Source organism: Bos javanicus, chromosome X (genome assembly GCF_032452875.1).
Source record: "Bos javanicus breed banteng chromosome X, ARS-OSU_banteng_1.0, whole genome shotgun sequence".
Lineage (NCBI taxonomy): Eukaryota > Metazoa > Chordata > Mammalia > Artiodactyla > Bovidae > Bos > Bos javanicus.
The window spans coordinates 107,556,036-107,578,044 of record NC_083897.1 but is presented as its reverse complement, the minus strand read 5'-3'; the positions used below and the strand labels follow the sequence as shown (position 1 = coordinate 107,578,044).

The 22,009-nt window shown below is 40.4% G+C and overlaps 1 protein-coding gene across 1 annotated transcript in view; it reads left to right on the top strand.

Moving 5' to 3' along the window:
- The window catches only part of SYTL5 (synaptotagmin like 5), a 142,821-nt gene extending 131,300 nt beyond the window's left edge, over positions 1-11,521 (top strand). The window contains exon 17 of the mRNA XM_061410450.1: positions 259-11,521. Within this exon, the coding sequence (XP_061266434.1) occupies positions 259-401 (143 nt within the window). The 3' untranslated portion in view covers positions 402-11,521. The remainder of the gene's footprint in view (positions 1-258) is intronic.
- Positions 11,522-22,009: the final 10,488 nt, after the last annotated feature.

Below are 22,009 nucleotides of genomic sequence, written 5' to 3'. Positions count from 1 at the left end.
ATGAGCCAGCTTTCTATTTAAGCTACCAAAGTGAGTAAGAAACAAGCCTCCAGGGCCATCATAATCTGTTCCCCATCACCTAGGCAGAAGAGAGTAATGTTGCCTGCAAAGGATGTATTCCACGCTAACATCACTCACTAGATATGGTGAGAACAAACCAGTGAAGGTCTTTCTGGTCAGCAGAGGTTGATAGGTATCAGTCCAGAAGATGAAAACATTTCATTTCTAAAGTGTAATGCTCCCCCTTCGCTTCTTTAGGTGTGAGCCATGGGAAGAACGTGGATTGGATGGACTCTCAAGGGGAAGAGCAGCGCCTCTGGCAGAAGATGGCAGACAATCCCGGTACTCCTGTAGAGGGCGTACTCATGCTCCGTGCCAGCATGGGAAAGACCAAGCTCTGAAGGTACCAGCTCTCAAAAGTGAGGCCTCCCAGGACTGTCTGGTTGTTATTTCCTACCAGTGGTAGGCTCACGACCTGGAGTCGGCTTCCTTGCCATTTCTCACCTGAGCCTATTGGGACATAAGGGGAGAGATGTCAGTGTTATGAATAGCTAGGATCTCGCCAGCTGTCTTATAAAAGCATGTACTCTCTATGTCCACAGGCTAGGGCTTTTTTGACTTGGATGATAAAAAGTATACCACATGGTCCTGTTAACAAACACATTGTGCAATAGCTCATGGGCTTTATCTCATAGGGGAAATGGCATATGTTTATTTGGAACTACAGTTGAGATTGGGAGCCCCCTAGCTTCTAATTGTGAGTGGCTTTCGGTTTTCTCAAGGTTGAAGGGAACAGGGAACCACTTGGAACGTAGGCCTCTTGCAGAGTAAGAAGAAGGGATACTGGCTACCCTTTCCTCACCCCAGGAATCCCCACGATCCAAAGAAGGCACTGTGGGGATGGTTGCTCGGGCAAGAGGGTGGTCCTGTTGTTGTAGCTAACTTGCGGATTAGCTGGGTGAATTTTCAAGATGAACTGAGGTTTCTTTTTCCCTGTGGTGACTATGTAATTGATACTCTAAACCATCCCATTTGGGGGAGTGAAGAGACCTAAATCATTACACCAGGACATCAGATGTAAATCAGGACTGACCTGGGAAAATTGGGATGTAGGGTCACCCTAATTATGACCTAGCTATTAAGAGAGCTGTGTTGTAAACATTTATAAAATGTTCTAAGCCATTAACTAAAAGGGAATAAGAAGCAATGCACATTTTTGAGCCCCTACTTGTATTACATCTGCTGTATCCTGTTGCTCAAAGGAAGTCACATGGCCAAGCCCCAAATCAAGAGGCAGGGAAATATACTCTGCTCACACTGAAGCCAGGGCAAGAGTGAGGGTGCTGGAAGAGATGAAGGATTGTGGCCAATAGTTCCATCCTACCTCTGTCACTTGGAAATGCAGAGGCTTTAGCCACCAAACTTAGATGCAAAGGGAGTTAATGCTGAAAAGGGACCTTGGACCTGTTCCTCATTTTGCACAGTCCAAATCTGAAGCCCATAGAGCAAAGATGACTTGCCTAAGATCATATAAAATCTGTGAGTGTATCTGGACTTAAATACAGGGTGTAACTCCTAAGCCAGTGTTCTGTCGACTGTGGTCTTCCACTTGGCATGATCCTATGCTAATCATGATGGGCAAGAGCACATAGATGGTGGGAGGTGGAGTCAAGTCTGAATGTTTGTATATGAATATACTTGGCACAGTCTTCTTCTAGAGTCATAGTCTAGCCTCTCAACTCATTTTTTTCACTTGAATTCATGTAAAAATCCTTAAAAGAATGGATACTGAATTTTAGTAGTAGGAAAGCTAGAATCATCTTCAGGTAGCTAATTCTTACATATTCTAAATTTCTTTTTGAATTTTGAAAACAATTTTAAGAATATATTTACCGTTATTCTTAGTAAGGTGAATAACAATCCATATTCACTGTTATTCAAAAATAGGCTATCCAGTTCTAGGAAATGGAAGTTATTAGTCTAGTGTAGTTTAGGGCGTATGATACAATTTTTAAAACTCACACCTGTATCTCTATGTTGCCCTTCTTAAAAACAGAAAACAAAAACTGTATGATCATCACTACTTCCTATATTGGAAGAATAAATGTCTTCAGACTTGCCATGACTCAGTATATCCTCAATGACATTTTTAGGGGAGGTGAGAGGGTAAGCCTGGAGACATTTCTAAAGTAGACAGACTGAAGTAGATTTATTCACCAATAATGAAAGTGGCAAAATTAATTCCAAAATATCTTGAACTCAAGATGAGCATGAATTTCATGTATTCAGACCTTTGCCACAGTTAGAGCAATTGTGAGAGCATTATGATTTCATAAAATCCAACATCTAACAGGGTGTTTCCATAATGTAAGGCCCAGGTATGCCAAAGTCCGTCAGAATCCTGTTGGTGTGGCTCTCAGAAATAAAAGGCAAGTTGATCTTTTAGGTTACTTTTTTTAAAGTATAATTTAGAAGCACAAAAAAGATTTTTAATATAAATGATACATGTGAATGGCACAAAATTAAAGTAGTTCAAAATTGTGAAAAGCAAGTCTTACCCTTTCCTCTTCCATATCAGAATATATTGACAGCCTCTTTCTTTTTATATGGCTACAGTGTACTACATTATAGGGGTGTATTAAATTTATTTAACCATTCTGATCGAATACTACATTTAATATGGTTAATTAAGCTATGTTTGGTGGCTTTTTGAAGCAATTTTTTTCCAGAGTAAACACTTCTAAATTCAAAATGAGATCTGTATATTACATGTCAATTCTACTTTTGGTTATTTATCCTACAGAGATTGATAAATATGTTAAAAATGAGTACATACAAGGATATTTCTTGGAAAAGATTGGAAAACATCCAAAAGCCCATCAACAGAGGCCTTCTCTAATATCATTCATGCCTAATTTTTCTATTTCATTAATTGTTCCCTTTCCTTGTCTGTTAAAGATTGTAAAATGCTTTACTTTGGATTCCTTTTTTTTTTTTTTGGCTGTGCTGTGTCTTCTTCATTGCAGCACAGGGGCTTTCTCTAGTTGCAGTGCGTGGGTTTCTCTTATTCTCTAGAGCATTCAGGCTCTCTAATTGTGGCAAGCAGGCTTACTTGCCCCACGGCATGTGAGATCTTACTTCCCTTACCAGAGGTTGAACCTGCATCCCCTGCAGTGAAAGGTGGATTCTTAACCACTGGACCACCAGGCAAGTCCCTCTAAACATTGGATTCTTTGATGCTTGTTCTCTTTTCTCCTCACTTTATCCATCCTCAGGTATTATCATGTATTGTATCCTCATTGTTTTATGACCATTTATATACTTATGACTTCAAATTCGCATCCCCAACCCAGACCCTTTCTCTCAGCCCCAGGCCCTGATCCAACGGTTTATATGATATCTCCACCAGGATTGCTCATACTCTCAACATAGTCAAAAATGAACTCTTTATTCCACCCTTTTTCTTACACCTATGTCTTTCTGCTCCACTACATTCTGTCTCAGTACCTTGTCCCGTTATCCACCAGGTTATACTAACTAGACACTGGGTAGTGACCTTTTTTTTCATTGCCATATAGCAGACTTACAATATTAGTTTTAGCTGTACAACATAGTAATTTTATATTTTTATAGATTATATTCCATGTAAACTTATTATAAAATAGTGACCATATTCCATGTGCTGTATCCTTATAACTTATTTATTTTATACCTAGTAATTTGTGCCTCCTTTTACATATCTTTGGAGAAGGAAATGGCAACCCACTCCAGTATTCTTTCCTGGAAAATCCCATGGACGGAGGAGCCTGGCAGGCTGCAGTCCATGGGGTCACAAAGAGTCGGACACGACTGAGTGACTTCACTAACTCACTTACATATCTTGCCCCTCCCCCTACACTTCTCCCCACTGGTAACCACTAGTCCTCTGTAACTGTGAATTTTTTGTGTTTGTTTTTTAATTTTTGGCTGCTTTGGGTCTTTGTTGCTGTGCATAAGCTTTTCTCTAGTTATGGCGAGCAAGGGCTACTCTATATAGTTGTAGTGTGTGGGTTTTTCTTGTTGCTGTGGCTTCTCTTATGAAGCCCGGGCTCTAGGCACCCCAGCTTCAGTAGTTGTGGCTCGAGGGCTCTAGAGAGCTAGCTCAGTAGTTGTGGTCCACGGGCTTAGCTGCTCTGAAGCATGTGGAATCTTTCTGGACCAGGAATTAAACCAGTGTCCCCTGCTTTGGAAGGCAGATTCTTAACCTCTGAACCATCAGGGAAGCCCCTCTGTTTTATTATGTTCACTAGTTTGTTGTATTTTTTAGATTCCACATACAAGTGATAGCATACAGTATTTGTCTTTCTCTGACTTATTTCATTTAGCATAATGCCCTACAAGTGCATCCATGTTGCTACAAATGGCATTATTTCAGTCTTTACTATGGTTGAGTAATATTTCATTGTATATATGTACCATATCGTTTTTATCCATTCCTCTGTTGATGGGCATCTAGGTTGCATCCATACCTTGGCTATTGTAAATACTGGTGCTGTGAACATTGGGTACATATATCTTTCTAAATTAGTGATTTTTGATTTATGCTTCTTCCTTACCCTGAGGCAAAATTAATCAGGAAATTGTATTGATTGTATCTCCTAAAGATCTCAAAAACCTGTCGAATTCTCACCATCTCCATGCCACCACCTAGGTATAAGTGACCATTACCCCTCTCTGTAATTGTTACAAGTCTCCTAACTGCTATTTTTGCAGCCACTCTTGCCCTCCTTCGATCTACCCTCCACAGGGTAGATTTTCCCTGTGGAAATTTTCCCACCTGGAAATTTCCCAGGTGGCCAGATTTTCCCAGCATGTTAATTTAAAATGTTTAAACATATAGGAAAGTTGAAATGATTTTATAGTGAATATCCTTATACCCACCACCTAAATTCAACTTCTACCAGTAGGCTATACTTACACATAATTGGCTATCTCTCTATCCCCAGTTCAGTTCAGCTCAGTCACTTAGTCGTGTCCGACTCTTTGTGACCCTATGGATGGCAGCATGCCAGGCCTCCCTGTCCATCGCCAACTCCCGGAGTTTACTCAGACTCATGTCCACTGAGTCGGTGATGATTGTTTAAAAATTGCAAATCTGATCATCCTTTAAAACCTTCTGTGGCTTTCCATTGCCCTGCGAATAAAATCCAAATTCCTGCTCATGGCCTGCCAGGCCCTGTATTAGATGATTGCTGCCTCCAGCTCCCCCCACACCATGCCTCCTTCCTTTCTCCCCTTTCAGCCACACAATGCATTTCTCTACTTTTCAACTGTGCCAGCCTCTAGTCTCTCTCACAGCCTCTGCAATGGAATCTTCTTGCTCTTTCTCTTCATTGACCTGATTTCCATTCATCATCCAGGTCTAAAATGTTACCTGCTCAGGGAAATCTCTCCTGATGCCCCTCTGCCTGACTAGGTCACGTGCCTCTCTTTCCCCTTCACTACATACATCACAATTTTAATAAATTATTCATGTAATGAGTCCTATTATGCCTGTGTCAATTCCCTTCCCACCACATCCCAAGAATATAAGATTCAGAGGGGCAGAGAGAGACGATATTCATATTATTTCATAGCTGTATCCCCCATGCTTAATTAAGAGCAGGTAATAAAATATTTGTGGATTAAGTGAAAGTGAAAAAGCAGTAAAAGAATGTTAGAATATAGATATCTTTAGAGATCACTGTTACAGGGAACTGAGATCCACATAGATCAAGAAAAATATCTGACTCTGGTCTTTTAAAAGCAACCTTTCTTCTTGCCTGGAGAATCCCATGGACAGAGGAGCCTGGCGGGCTACAGTCTATAAGGTCACAAAGAGTCAGACATTACTGAAGTGACTGAGCACAGCACAGCACTATAAGTACTTTAGTTACAATCCTAGACAGCACATTTCAGCTTCTCTTTGGCATAGATAAAGCACAGAGTGTTCTCTCCAGCCTAGCATCTCAGCTTCTCAGAAGAGAAGACCATGGCCTTGCCTGGAGGATCCTACTCCTTATTTCAAGCAGCCCTCAATTTTTTTCTTAGTTGAATCAGACAAGTTATAAAGAGACCCTGACAAGCTTACAAGCCTGATTTCAACTATTCCGTTTGTAAATGGCACCTGCAGGACACATGGAAGATCCAGTATATCAGCTCTCATTTTGCCGTTTGTTGTTAATGTCATTGGAATCGTCAGGATATGGATTTTCCAGGTCATAAAAGCACCAACCACAAAGATATTTTGATGGGACTTTTTATTTTGATTTCCTTTTTCTTAGAAAAAGCTTAAATATATGATAATCAATCTCTAAGTACTTAACTAATGGGTGAATTGAGCCCACCATATTGACAGTAATATTAGCAGCAGCAGTATCTTCTACTCCAAGGTTTCTATTTGGCAGGGGAGGAGATAGCTGTGGAAAAAATAAGGGTAAAGCCCACTCTTAGAAGCAAACCGGATCAGGATATCAAGTCCCAGAAGCAACTCAGAGTAAACCACGATGGCATTTTGGGCTTTGATCGGTGTTTTTCTTCCATGTAGATACTTCACATGAAACTGAGCATTGCTTTTAGAAGTTGGCAGAAAAGGTTTCCTCCCACAATGGTATATTTATGACCTCTGAAGTTAATGAAAAGAAACAGAATGAGGAAGTTTATATAGGCACCATTATAGCAAAATTGGATCTTACAAGGCTTGAACAAGAGCCATGGAAATTGGGCCATCTCAGGGATTCCACAGGATTATCTGAATATGGGGTGTGAATGTAATACACTGATTTCAGAGCATTGCTCCAAGCCTACTGAACACAATCTCCATGAAATTCCATCATTTTTATCAAGCTTCTTGGGTGATTCTAATACACATGGATAACAGTTTGAGGAAGATTGTACTTGAGGAGAAATTACATTGGCTATATTATTTACACCAACTCTGCATCATGATAACATATTGGATTTGATTAACCTGGATGTTATTCATTGTGAGGCAACCCTGGTGAGATGGAAGGAGCCTGAACTTGAACTCACACTGACAGAAGCTCAAGTCTTGACTACGTACCAACTGTGTGACCTCAGTCAAGTTCATCATCCAATCTAGGCCTTGATCTAGTTGCCTGGAAAATAGGGATAATTGGGCTGCTTTGGAGTAATTGAAGATATCAAATGAAGTAATATAGGTAAATATGCTTTGTGACTTCTAACCCACTGTGAAAAAATGATCATTATTAGTGATCTAGAGATAGCAACAAGCTGGAATCAAGATTGCCGGGAGAAATATCAATAACCTCAGATATGCAGATGACACCACCCTTATGGCAGAAAGTGAAGAGGAACTCAAAAGCCTCCTGATGAAAGTGAAAGAGGAGAGTGAAAAAGTTGGCTTAAAGTTCAACGTTCAGAAAACTAAGATCATGGCATCTGGTCCCATCACTTCATGGGAAATGGAGAAACATTGGAAACAGTGTCAGACTTTATTTTTGGGGCCTCCAAAATCACTGCAGATGGTGATTGCAGCCATGAAATTAAAAGACACTTACTCCTTGGAAGGAAAGTTATGACCAACCTAGATAGCATATTCAAAAGCAGAGACATTACTTTGCCAACAAAGGTCCGTCTAGTCAAGAGTATGGTTTTTCCAGTGGTCATATATGGATGTGAGAGTTGGACTGTGAAGAAAGCTGAGCTCAGAGAATTGATGCTTTTGAACTGTGGTGTTGGAGAAGACTCTTGAGAGTCCCTTGAACTGCAAGGAGATCCAACCAGTCCATCCTAAAGGAGACCAGTCCTGGGTGTTCATTGGAAGGACTGATGCTAAAGCTGAAGCTCCAATACTTTGGCCACCTCATGCAGGGGGTTGACTCTTTGGAAAGGACCCTGATGCTGGGAGGGATTGGGGACAGGAGGAGAAGGGGACGACAGAGGATGAGATGGCTGGATGGCATCACCGACTCGATGGACATGAGTTTGAGTGAACTCTGGGAGTTGGTGATGGACAGGGAGGCCAGAGACAGACAGGCTGCAACTCATGGGGTCGCAAAGAGTCAGACACGACTGAGTGAACTGAACTGAACTGAGAGATAGCAATCTGTAGTTCATAATCTCTTAAGCCCTTCTTTTCCTGGGTGTTTAGCTGGGTCTTAATCATTCATTATTATGAAGTAGTCTCCAGTGTATAGCAACAATACAAAAAATACCCCCAAAACTCCTTACTTTGCTATATCATCTATTGTGGAATTTCCTACTTCATCTGATTAGATAGTAAGTTTTGCAAAAGTGTTTCATTTGATTGAAAGAGAGACTGTGTCAGCTTTTTGTTAAGAGGTTGTAGAAACCATAAACAAACTATCTTTCCACCTTTTTCCTTAACATTTTCAGTGTAATGACCATTTCTTACTATGGCCCATCACTTATCTCCTATGTCAGGGAGATCAAACCTGCCTTCCTCACAGGGTTGTTGTTCAGAATCTCACTTTTTATCTAGAGAAGGAAATTTACCATCCTGTCAAAACAAATTCCATAGAAATATAAATGTTGTGGTCATTATGAGGAATGCATGGTGTTTCAAAGATTAGTACTTCTTTCTCATTTACCACATTAGAATTTATTGACCTATACCGGCAAGAGGGTTCCTTTCATACTTGGAAAAGGGAGATAGAATGTATAGTTAGTATTGCCTACAACTGACAAAATACGCCTATAGGGAGTAGATCATGTTTTTATTTCCAGTATTTCAGTAAGGAGGATAAATGTCTCTTATTTTGTTTTTCTTTGTCTCTGATTGAGGCAGAAATTAATACAACAAGCAAGTAAAATATTTCAGTATAATAGTTAAAGCAAAAGTTAAAATCATTGGCATTTGCTAAGGAAAAAAAATGTCTCTTTATAGAAGGGCAGAGAACTAGATATGAACTTGAGTCACAGTATTTTTACCCTTTTATTGTTTTTATCTGCTTACTCTGGGGGAAGGAATCTAATTGCTCCTTCCAAGTATGATTTTCTACTTAGCCAGAGGTTCATTTTGTCTTCAGAAAGTTGAAACCTGTTTGTGCAAATCTATGGGAACTGATCAGTCCCAACAGTAAAAATGTTTTATTTATTTACTTAATTATGGATTTTTAAAATTGGGATATAATTGCTTTACCATGTTGCATTAACTTCTGCTGGACATTAACATGAATTGGCCATAGGTAAGGAAATGGCAACCCACTCCAATGTTCTTGCCTGGAAGGCGGAGTCTGGTGGGTTGCCGTCTATGGGGTTGCACAGAGTTGGACACGACTGAAGCGACTTAGCAGCAGCAGCATACTCACTCATATCCCCTCTTGAGCCTCTCTCCCACCCCTGCCCATTCTACCAGTAAAATCTTTTAAAATCTTTCCCATTTGAAAACAGGGAAGGGAGCCATCCCCTTACAAAACAGTTTATGTCAATCATTTATGTTTGAACTGTAGTTAGAGTGATTGCATATCAGGAATATATTTGCTTTTCCATCCTTTCCAATATTCATTATTCATAAATTGACATCTTGAAGACAGTTCATTGGTTTTCAGTTGCTATGAAGAAAGAAATGTGTAGACTTTTCTGAATCTTCTTGCTTTTGACCTTTTTTATTACCTTCAATTAATTTGTCCTTCTTAATTCCTAAGTATCATCTTACATTGTGCCTCTGACAGATGGGGTGTAGCTCCGAAGATGGGAGATGTCCTTAATGTTTTTGGATTAATGGAAATGTTATTATTAATTTTCAGGTCTTTTCTATCACCTCTGAAACCAGCTCTGTTACAGTCATTTGTTGGCAAAGCATCTGAATGCACAAAGCCAGGTTGGGGGAGGGGGGGTTACCCTGACTGCTTCCTAAGGAATCAAACTGCAAGGGGTACTAAACATCCCTGCGAAAGTATAGTGAGATGGGGAACTCCTCCTGGAAAGACTATGGTATTAGCAAGAAGAAATACTGTCTTCTTGAGTAGAGAAATGAACAGCAATTCATGGTTGATGAATGACAGGTTTGATTAGAGACTGGGCTTCTGTTTTCCTGAATGGAGTATGTAACTTGGGCCAGGCATGAATTGCTAAGGACATAGGGAAAGGGGGAGAAGGGTGGCCTCCTTTGGACATTTCCTTTATCCCTTCCACTAGGCAACATTTCTCAAAATAAATGTTGTATCAATACAAATATTTAAAGAACCTCGGAGACGGACACCACATCATCAGGGCAAACACCGGCCCAACTCTGAATGCACTAGGTCCCTGTTGCTGGATTGAGCGTGGTTGTCACAGGCAGGCTGTTTTTCTCTGGGCCTGAAGATGAATCCAAGCATTTAGTGGACTGGAGAGGGAAGACACACTTGCAATACCTAAGAACACCTGAGGATTGCTGGGTTCCTGGGGCACTGGAATGGCAGCTCTCCTTGGGAAGAAGTAAGAGTGGAAATTTTCCAAACTCTGCCAATGACTGGGTCACCTGTATCTGCCTTGTCCCTAGCATGCAACTGCTTTGTCTGCCAATTTACTCTCCTAAGCTCTGGCTTTGCTAGGAAGTTGATCTCTTTGTTTTTAAATTTTTAGACTTTAAGAAATTAAAGAAGTATTAGGTTTGTAGAAAAATTAAACAGAAAGTACAGAGTTGCCATATACTAGCATTCCCCTCCCCCTGCAAGTTTCTCCTGTAATTAACGTCTTCCGTTGGTGTGGTGGTGGTGTGATATGTTAATACAATTGATTAACCAACATTGGTGTGTTATTGTTCATTGAAGTCCATAGTTTACATTTGGGCTCACTCTTGGTATTTTACAGTGGTATGGGTTTTAGCAAATGCTTGATATCATGTATTAACAATTACATTCTCATACAGAATCATTTTGCTGGCCTAAAAATCCCCTGCACTCCAACCCCTCACAACCACTGGTCTTTTTTACTGTCTCTATAGTTTTGCCTTTTTCCAGAATGTTATATAGTTGGAACCAATCATACAGTATATAGCCTTTTCCAACTTGCTTCTTTCACTTAGCAATATGCATTTAAGTTCCTCCGTGTATTTTGTGCCTTAATAACTCATTGATTTCTTTTTTTTTTTTTTTTTTTTACTGTGGTAAGAACACTTAATGGGAGATGTACCCTCTTAACAAATTTTTAAGTGTACAATACAGTGTCATTGGTTTTAAAGAGAGAGAGAAAAGGATGGAAGATTTAAGAATTATTGTTTCTTAAACATTTAAAATTTCTTAAAAATTTCTCAAACATTAAAAAAATTACCTGGAGAAGATGGGAGGTCTGCATTTATTTTGCTGGTTTTCTTGGTTTTCTTATTGGCTACAAATGATTGTTCCTATGTACCTGTTTTGCCATGTATAGTGCAAAATCAGTAGCAATGCTTAAACACTTAATATGCCTACTTCTAAGCTTCTGTATGGATTGTGTCCCCCAGACCAAAGCTTTGTGCCACTCTGTACTTGCTGCAAAGTGTAATATCTTTTTCATTAAATTCACTTTCCGAATAGCTCTCATGTGTTCTGTTATAAGTTATTCCTGGGTACTTGAAGATACATATACTTGAAAACGTGTTGTGTGTCACCTATTCCTCCTGCTTTTATACTTCTTTGTCTTTGGAGCAAAGCACATTTGCTTAATTGAGACACACAGTTTGAATGACTGTCTGGTGTCTAAGATTCAGCTGATGAACAACTCTTCTTGTTGCTTAGCTATTGAATCTCTCATTTTGGTTTTTCTTCACCTTTCTTTTTGTAAAGCTGAACCCTGACACCATCATTCCCTTTGCTCTGGGCAGTGATAAGAGAAGGGATCAAAGAAGTGACATTTATTGAGCACCTACTATACATCAGGGGCTTTATAAATTGTTACCTATTATCTGTGTTTAAAAAAGACAAAGGACAAAACTGGAGACATGAGTCTCAGGTTAAGTAACCCAACTAGTATGTAATAGGCCTCACCCTACATTTCAGATCCCAAAGCCCATGTCCTTAGTTCTTCACCAAAATGTACCCCAGATTCTCAGGGTGTGATTCATGAACCAACAGCATTAGCTTCATCTGGGAGCTTGTTGGAAATGAAGAATGTTGTGCCCTAAGCCAGATTCAATCAGAATATTCATTAGAACAAGATCCTTGGTTGACCTGAAATCACAATAAACTTTAAGAAGCATTGACTGGACCTTAATATTTAAGGTACTTGATACTATAGCCTGGTTGATGTGAACTTTGGCCTAAGACACATCCCATTTATCAGTCTTTTTTTTTTAACTTTTATTGAACTATAGTTGGTTTACAATATTGTGTTAGTTACAGGTATACAGCAAAGTGATTCAGATATATATATATATATATATATATATATATATATAGATAGATAGATAGATAGATAGATAGATATGGGCTTCCCTGGTGGCTCAGATGGTAAAGAATTGTCCTGCAATGCAGGAGACCTGGGTTGGATCCCTGGGTGGGGAAGATCCCCTGGAGAAGGGAATGGCTACCCACTCCAGTATTCTCTTGCCTGGAGAATTCCATGGACAGAGGAGCCTGACAGGCTACAGTCCATAGGGTCGCAAAGAGTCAGACACGACCGTGTGACTAAGCACACAAATTTATACACACACACACACACACACACACACACACACATTGAAGTGAAGTGCAAGTCACTCAGTCATGTCCGACTCTTTGTGACCCCATGGACTGGATTGGGTAGCCTTTCCCTTCTCCAGGGGATCTTCCCAACCCAGGGATTGAACCCAGGTCTCCCGCATTGCAGGTGAATTCTTTATCAGCTGAGCCACAAGAGAAGCCCAAGAATACTGGAGTGGGTAGCCTATCCCTTCTCCAGTGGATCTTCTTGACCCAGGATCGAACTGGGGTCTCCTGCATTGCAGGTGGATTCTTTACCAATTGACCTATCAGGGAAGTCCCACATATAATGAAATAGAATGTAAAAAAGAATATATATATATATATATATATATATACACACACACACATATTCTTATTACAAGGTATTGAGTATAGTTCCATGTGCTATACAGTAGGTCCTTGTGGTTGTCCATTCATAATAATAATGTGTATATTCATAATCATATTCTATTCTATTCATCATAATAACGTGTATATTTCAATCTCAAGCTCCTCTAACTTATCCCTTTCCCCTTTGGTAACCATAAGTTTGTTTTCTATGTCTGTTTAGTCTATTTCTGTTTTGTAAATAAATTCATTTGTATCTTTTAAAGGAGTTTTAGAGATACTTATTTGGCTGTGTCAGGTCTTAGTTGTGGCACATCAGATCTTCAATCTTTGTTGCAGGTGTAGCAGGGCTTCCATACCACTCTAAAAGGGGCAAAATGCAGCCAGTTCTAACTGTAAGATGTTGTTCTGGGTGCTCTACCTCTGTCCCTGCTTTTTTTTTTTTTTCCTCTTTGTCCTTCTTCACACTGATCTGTACCCTAAGAAGCCAACCTTAATGAACTGCTTCACAGGGGCTTTCTTGCCATGTGGATTTTGGTTGGGATTGGCCAAAGGAAGGGACCAGTAGGAGATTGAATGGTGAGATCAATATAGTTCTTCCCCTGGCTCCTTCCTACTGGATCACGGGGGTTATGTTCCTCTGCCCAGGACTATAGCTCCTGGCAGGTGGCCTTCTCCAGCTGGAGGTATGGCCACCACTCTTTCTCTTCACCCCCTTTAGGCCTTGGAGGGGTAGTCTTGACCGTGGTCAGTTTCAGTATCCCTCTTTACTTTTCTTTAACCCCAACCACCACTTTATAAATAGTCCTTTTGTTACTTTTTCCTTAAGATTACACTCATAGTTTTAGTATTCCATTGTTTCTGGCTGGGACCCTCATTGATACAGTAATCGGTATTGGGGGGTATTCTTAAAAAGTGGTCCCTGAAAATAGAATTTTAGGTTTGTCGCTCCCATATTTGAGGAGCATTGCGGGCGCTTGGCAAAGCGGAAGATGCTTAGTTAGTTTGTTGGAATGAATGGAAAAAAATGATCTTCCAATCTTTGCACCTCTAATAACCATAAAAACTCAGATGGCCATAAATTAAGAGGGATTGCTCTCTAAGGTTTCCCAATATGTACAGAGATGGTCATCGAAAGATATATGTTCCCTTTAAAAGATTCCATTGGCTCTCTACAGCAGATATCCCTGCTTCTGATTATGTGTGCTGATGAGAATTAAGAAAGCATTTCTCGGTCAATACTTGGTTACCAAGTCCTAGACTTTATTGCTTTGCTCTAGTAATGATAGCGCATCTGGACTAGCAAGAACGTCATCAATATGATGGATGAGCCTATGTAAAGACAATGAAGATTCCTCCAGAGCCCCTTATAACAAAGAGCCACAGAGATGGTGAGTGTTTCTTAGGTCAGAAAGTAAAGATAAACTGTTCTCTGTCATGTGACTGCACCATTAGACTCCAAGGACATCTCACAAGGTTTCTCCTCTGACCTAGAAACTCAATTTACAGTGAAGAAAGCACAGCTGTGAGTTCATGCCATGGAATTCATTGGTCTTACCACATGTCTCAGCACCCCCAAAGTAGCTGGTTTAATAGAAGAATGAAATGGTTTACTCAAAGGTCAATTATAGAAAGCACTGATAGACAATGCTTAGTGAGGCTGGAGAGATATCTTACATGATAGAGTATATAGTTTAAGTTGCTATTGTTTAGTCGCTAAGTCATGTCTGACAGTTTGCAAGCCTATGGACCATAGCCCACCAGGCTCCTCTGTCCAGGGGATTCTCCATGCAAGGAGACTGGAATGGGTTGCCATCATACAGTGCTGTAGCCCTCATAGCAGAAACCCATGGGTTCAGGGAACAAGATGTGCAACTGGGAGTGTCCCTTCTTGTTGTTATACTTAATAACCTACTTAAGCAGTTTTTCCTATGTGTCTACATGAAGTTGGGTTCAATGAGCCTAAGGGCTCTAGTGCCCAAGGAAGGCAGTAGCATATTTACATAGGAAACAGTCCTGGTGCTATCATATTGCAAGCTGAGAATGCCTTTTAAATGGGTAGGGCCCCTCACACCACGAAAGCTACAGGTACAGAAGAGGTACTAGCTCGGGTGATTATTAAGAAGAACTTGAGTTGCTTATCCACAGTTGAGTTGCCTATCTCCATAAGGAGAACTGTGTCTAGAGCTCAGGGAATTTATCGAGACATCTGTCAGTTTTCCAATGCTCAGTCATCCTGATCAGGGGAAAACTGCAGCAAACCAATAAAAGTGGTCACTAAGAAACCACGTCCTTTCCACAGTGAAGGTTTGGGTCAATCCTCCAGGTAAAGAAATTCAGCTGAAGTGCTGGCAGAGAGTCACAGGAGAATTTGAAATGATTATTAACACAGATCTCATGAGCAGCTACCTGAGTGAGATTGAAACACCTTTGTTTGATGTTAATTAACTGTTTCTTCCAACCTCTTTACCCTCCACCTAGCTTCTGGGTAGAATGCCAGTGGTAGCTAAGATTTTAGGTTTCTGGTGGGTGTATCAGAGAACTGATATTACCCTGCAATGATCTGGTTGTCAGGAGTCGGGAAATGTTCTGATTGTATGTGATACATAGTAAATAGTTCAGGCTTTATGGGCCATCCACTCTTAGTTGTAACTACTCATCTTTGCCATTGTGGAGCAAAAGCAGCCATTAACAATATATTAAAAAAAAAGAAAAAAATATGTGTGTGTGCGCCTGTGACCCAATAAGACTAATGACAAAAACAAATGGCCAGACTACTGGCTGTAATTTGCTGACTTTTGCAGTAGGTGATGGGAACATGAGATTTTTTTAAAAATATTTATTTTATTTGGATGTGCATGGTCCTCATTGCAGCATGCAGGATCTAGTTCCTTGGCCAGGGATTGAACCTGGGCTGCCTGCATTGGAGGCAAGAGTCTAAGCCACTGGACCACCAGGAAGGTCCTGAGACCTGAGATTTTTTATTCAGACAAAACAGTAGATGCTGAGGGTAAAAGGGATGAACTGTGCTGGTATTCTCTGTCTGCCCCACCAGAGTTCCTCTCTGCAGTTTTCAAAACTGCTTTGTGCTTTGCTCCTTGGCCCTCTAATTTTCAGTTGGGTTTGACCAACTGGATCCAATAGCAGGAGATAAAAAGACAGAAGAAGAGAAAGTTCACGTCATTTATTCCCCAGGCTCCCTCCCTGCTGGGCTGCGGGTTGTTAAAGGCTGGCTTCCTCTACCACGGCTCCTCAGAGGTGGTCTCTTTTTAATTATACATGGCATTCTCTCTGGATTCTAGTAATCACTCTCTCTGCTTGCCCTTCGGGCCTAGGGTGGTAAATGGCCTCTGATGCTGCTAGTTTTAAGGTGCTTCAGTATCCCTTAATAGTTCCCTTTACCATTTCTGATTCTTGTTCTTCAGTTGCTAAGTTGTGTCTAACTCTTTTGAAAGCCCCTGGACTGTAGCCTGCCAGGCTCCTCTGTCCATGGAGTTCTCCAGGCGAGAACATTGGAGTGGGTTGCCATTTCCTTCTCCAGCAGATCTTCCTGACCCAGGGATCGAACCTGCATCTCCTGCACTGGCAGGCGGATTTTTACCACTGACCATGCTCACTCATTGTAAATAATTATTTCATTATGTCCTCTTCAATTCCCATTAGAATCTGCCATCTGTTTCCCACTAGAACTTAGATTTAAAAAATGTCATTGATTGTAAGACACTCTCCATTTCAGAGATGTTAAAATGTGTGTGTTGGGGCGGGTGGTGCATTTCAGGATCAATGAACTATGCTAATTGCAATATCTTCCTGATGAATGAATGAATCAAGGAATGATTCATATTCAGAGTACAGCTTACCTCAAAGGACAGATGCAGTGGAGTGGAGTGCTGTGCCAGATGGTGTGTTATTTAGAATGAACTTCAACAATCAGAATCAACATTGATTCTTCTTATGTACCTAGATGGTTTTTGCAGTCTTGAGATGGGTAATCAATATGAAGGTCATGTCCTTGCCTAGGACGCCTAATTGTTACATCAGAATGAAAATATCAGAATGCTCTTGAGTCATTCTCTTTCTCTGGAAATGAGATGACTCCAAAGGAAAAGCTACCAACAGGGGTACGATTGGGTGTTTGGTGAAGCAGGCCTAATGACTGTTGCTTGTGACTCTTCATGACCTGAGTTCAGAGCTTTCTACAGGAGAACAGTATGAGAAATCATCAGTCCTCACAAGCTGCAGTTAACACACATTCACTGCCTGTGTGACAACTGGAATATGTTCTGGCCCAGCCTACTTGAACAGCCATGGGCCTTCTTTGAGCTTCTCAGGTGGCGCTAGTGGTAAAGATCCCCCCTGCCAATGCAGGAGACGTAAGAGATGCAGGTTTGATCCCTAGGTCAGGAAGATCCCCTGGAGGAGGGCATGGCAACCCACTCCAGTATTCTTGCCTGGAGAATCCCATGGACAGAGGAGCCTGGTGGGCTACAGTCCATGGGGTCGCAAAAAGTCGGGCACAACTGAAGTGACTTAGCACGCTCTCACGGGCCTTCTTTACAGACGTCACTTAGTCTAGGCTGCGTGTTTAGAACTTACGAACTCTCTTAGCAAAGCTACTGATCTGAACTGCATAGGCTGTCTGATTGCTGAAATCTAGCAATAACTGAGGTTACTCAGGCCAGTACAAGAGTAACTGTGCCTTTGGAAAAGTCTGCTGTGTTTCCTTTTTCTAATTCTTAAGTTCCTAATTGTTCCCATAGAGACAAACAAGCAAGTGTCTCTTCTCTGGCCCTTCTCTGGAGCAAAGCTACTCAGAGCACGGGTCCATGATAAAATAAGGAACTTCTATCAGAATGTAAATCAACGTGCTGCTTCCTTTGCTGAGAAAGATTTGCTATCAAAAAAATATCAGCCAAACTATATAATGCATTTATGGACATTGGTGATTTACATTCTGGGGCCAGCTCCCAATTTTTTTTTTTTTTTTGAACCACTAACAAATGGTCCAGGGACCAGTAGCCAGTAGGAGGACTATACTCCAAGGAGCATTACTCTGGAGGGTCTTAGAACTCAGTCCTTTCACAGGACCATCGCCTAAAAGTGCGGCCACTTGCTGAGAAATGTATTACTTCGTGTTCCAAGAAGTGCCTCTTTTCTCCAAGGCTTTGTATCCATGCTTAGTCTCAGAGGGCATCAGAAACCCACTTAATAGCCTGCCCAGCAGTCAAATGGAATTCCCTGAGACTAACAGACACATTGCAAGATATTCAGAGAGAAGGATTCAGATTTGCTCTGTGGTCAGACAACATTTCAGTTCCATTTGAAATCAGTTTGTTAGTCCCAGGGCGCTGCGGCTGAAGTATATAACATCATTCTACAGGGAAACTTGTCACTTCTGATAGAGAGACAGACAGACAAAACAAAATTCCAACCTCTGTGCACTTAAATTCAATTTCCCCTGAGTTCCAACATAGCCATAGAACAAACAGGAAAATAAATCCTTAGGCTGAATATCTTCAAAAATGATACCATAATAATAGAAATGTATTCCTTGTATATATAAACCACATCTTCTTTATCTATCTGTCAGTGGACATTCAGGCTGCTTCTTTGCCTTGGCTGTTGTAAATAGTGCTGCTATGAACATTGGGATGCATGTGTCTTTTTGAATTAGAGTCTTATCTGAATATATGCCCAGGAATAAGATTGCTGGATCATATGGCAACAATATTTTTAGTTTTTTAAGGAAACTTCATCCTGTTTTCCATAGTGGCTTACCAATTTACATTCCCATCAACAGTGTAGGAGGGTTCCCTTTTCTCTACACCCTCTCCAGCATTTGTTATTTGTAGATTTTTTTCATGATGGCCATTCTGACTGGTGTAAGGTTGGACTTCATTGTAGTTTTCATTTTCATTTCTCTAATAATTAATGATGTTGAGCATCTTTTCATGTGCCTATTGACCATCAGTATGTCTTTGAAGAAGTGTCTATTTATGTCTTCTTCCTGTTTTTTTTTTTTTTAGTATTAAGTTGTATTAGCTGTTTGTATGTTTTGAAAATTAAGCCCTTGTCAGTTGCATCATTTGCAAATGTTTTCTCCTGGTCCATGGGTTGTGTTTTCATTTTGTTTGTGGTTTCCTTTGCCATGGACTGGAATGGAATATGACTTATCCATTAAAAACAATGGAATATTGCTATTTACCGCAAGATGGATGGACCTAGAGACTATCATACTAAATGTACTAAGAAAGACAAATAGCATATGATATCACTTATATGTGGAACCTAAAATATGATACAAATTCACTTATTTACAAAACAGAAACAAACTCACAGACATAGAAAACAAATCTATGGTTGCCAGAGGGGAAAGGGGGTTGGGAAGGATAAATTAGAAGTTTCTATTAGCAGATATACTCTACTATATATAAAATAAATAAATAACAAGGTTCTAAAATATAGCACAGATATTCAGTATCCTGTAATAAACTATACTGGCAAAGAACATTAAAAATAATATATATATATATATCTGAATCACTTTGTTGTACATCAGAAACTAACACATTGTAAATCAACTAAACTTTAATGATTTTTAAAAGATAATAGAAATACATTTTCATGTGCACATTCTCCAGTGAAATTGATTCTGATTAACAAAGCTACTTGCCTTGCATCATTCCCATGTCTTTCAAGGAGAAACAAATGCTATAATTTAGATGAGTTAAGCATACTTCATGAGAAATAGATGGGGAAACAGTGGAAACAGTGTCAGACTTTATTTTTGGGGGGCTCCAAAATCACTGAAGATGGTGATTGCAGCCATGAAATTAAAAGATGCTTGCTCCTTGGAAGGAAAGTTATGACCAACCTAGATAGCATATTGAAAAGCAGAGAGATTGCCTTGCCAACAAAGGTCCATCTAGTCAAGGCTATGATTTTTCCAGTGGTCATGTATGGATGTGAGAGTTGGACTGTGAAGAAAGCTGAGAACCAAAGAATTGATGCTTTTGAACTGTGGTGTAGGAGAAGACTCTTGAGAGTCCCTTGGACTGCAAGGAGATCCAACCAGTCCATTCTGAAGATCAGCCCTGGGATTTCTTTGGAAGGAATGATGCTAAAGCTGAAACTCCAGTACTTTGGCCACCTCATACGAAGAGTTGACTCATGGAAAAAGACCCTGATGCTGGGAGGGATTGAGGGCAGGAGGAGAAGGGGATGACAGAGGATGAGATGGCTGGATGGCATCACCGACTCGATGGACATAAGTTTGAGTAAACTCCGGGAGTTGGTGATGGACAGGGAGGCCTGGTATGCTGCGATTCATGGGGTCGCAAAGAGTTGGACACAACTGAGCGACTGAACTGAACTGAACTGAAGCATACTTCTAAGCTTGTAATGCAAACTTTAAACATTGGCCATAAGCAGAGATCCAATGACTTTGGTAAGTGTTTTTGTCGGTGATTATACTGGCATCCTTCTCACCTCATCCAGAATAGTGACTCATACTTTTGGCTGCACATGAGAATCCCCTCAGAAGTTTTTAAAGTCTCCCCAGGACCTGTCTGCACCCAGGAAATTTACATCTTAATCTCCAGTGATGGCACATAGGCATCAGTCTTCCAAAACTCCCCTAGTCCATGGGGTCACAAAGAGTCAGACACAACTGAGCACACAGACACACACACACACACACAAGTAATTCAGTGTGCATCCAAGGTTAAGAAAGACTGACACGAAGGGTATTGAGAGAACTGTAGGCTAAGGGTAGAATGATTGCTAAAAAAGACATACCCCTTAGGGCACTAAGCTAAGGGGAACCTTCCAGCACCTCTTCTGTTACTCTAGTTTTCAAAGTTAATATTGTTAAAAAGGAGTTAAAACTGCAAGGAGTATAGATTCAATGCAATCCCTATCAAGCTACCAACGGTATTCTTCACAGAGCTAGAACAAATAATTTCACAATTTGTATGGAAATACAAAAAACCTCGAATAGCCAAAGCGATCTTGAGAAAGAAGAATGGAACTGGAGGAATCAACCGACCTGACTTCAGGCTCTACTACAAAGCCACAGTTATCAAGACAGTATGGTACTGGCACAAAGACAGAAATATTGATCAATGGAACAAAATAGAAAGCCCAGAGATAAATCCACGCACATATGGATACCTTATCTTTGACAAAGGAGGCAAGAATATACAATGGATTAAAGACAATCTCTTTAACAAGTGGTGCTGGGAAAACTGGTCAACCACTTGTAAAAGAATGAAACTAGAACATTTTCTAACACCATACACAAAAATAAACTCAAAATGGATTAAAGATCTCAACGTAAGACCAGAAACTATAAAGCTCCTAGAGGAGAACATAGGCAAAACACTCTCCGACATACATCATAGCAGGATCCTCTATGACCCACCTCCCAGAATATTGGAAATAAAAGCAAAAATAAACAAATGGGACCTAATTAAACTTAAAAGCTTCTGAACAACAAAGGAAACTATTAACAAGGTGAAAAGGCAGCCTTCAGAATGGGAGAAAATAATAGCAAATGAAGCAACTGACAAACAACTAATCTCAAAAATATACAAGCAACTCCTACAGCTCAACTCCAGAAAAATAAATGACCCAATCAAAAAATGGGCCAAAGAACTAAATAGACATTTCTCCAAAGAAGACATACAGATGGCTAACAAACACATGAAAAGATGCTCAACATCACTCATTATCAGAGAAATGCAAATCAAAACCACTATGAGGTACCATTTCATGCTGGTCAGAATGGCTGCGATCCAAAAGTCTACAAGCAATAAATGCTGGAGAGGGTGTGGAGAAAAGGGAACCCTCTTACACTGTTGGTGGGAATGCAAACTAATACAGCCACTATGGAGAACAGTGTGGAGATTCCTTAAAAAACTGGAAATAGAACTGCCTTATGATCCAGCAACCCCACTGCTGGGCATACACACTGAGGAAACCAGAAGGGAAAGAGACACGTGTACCCCAATGTT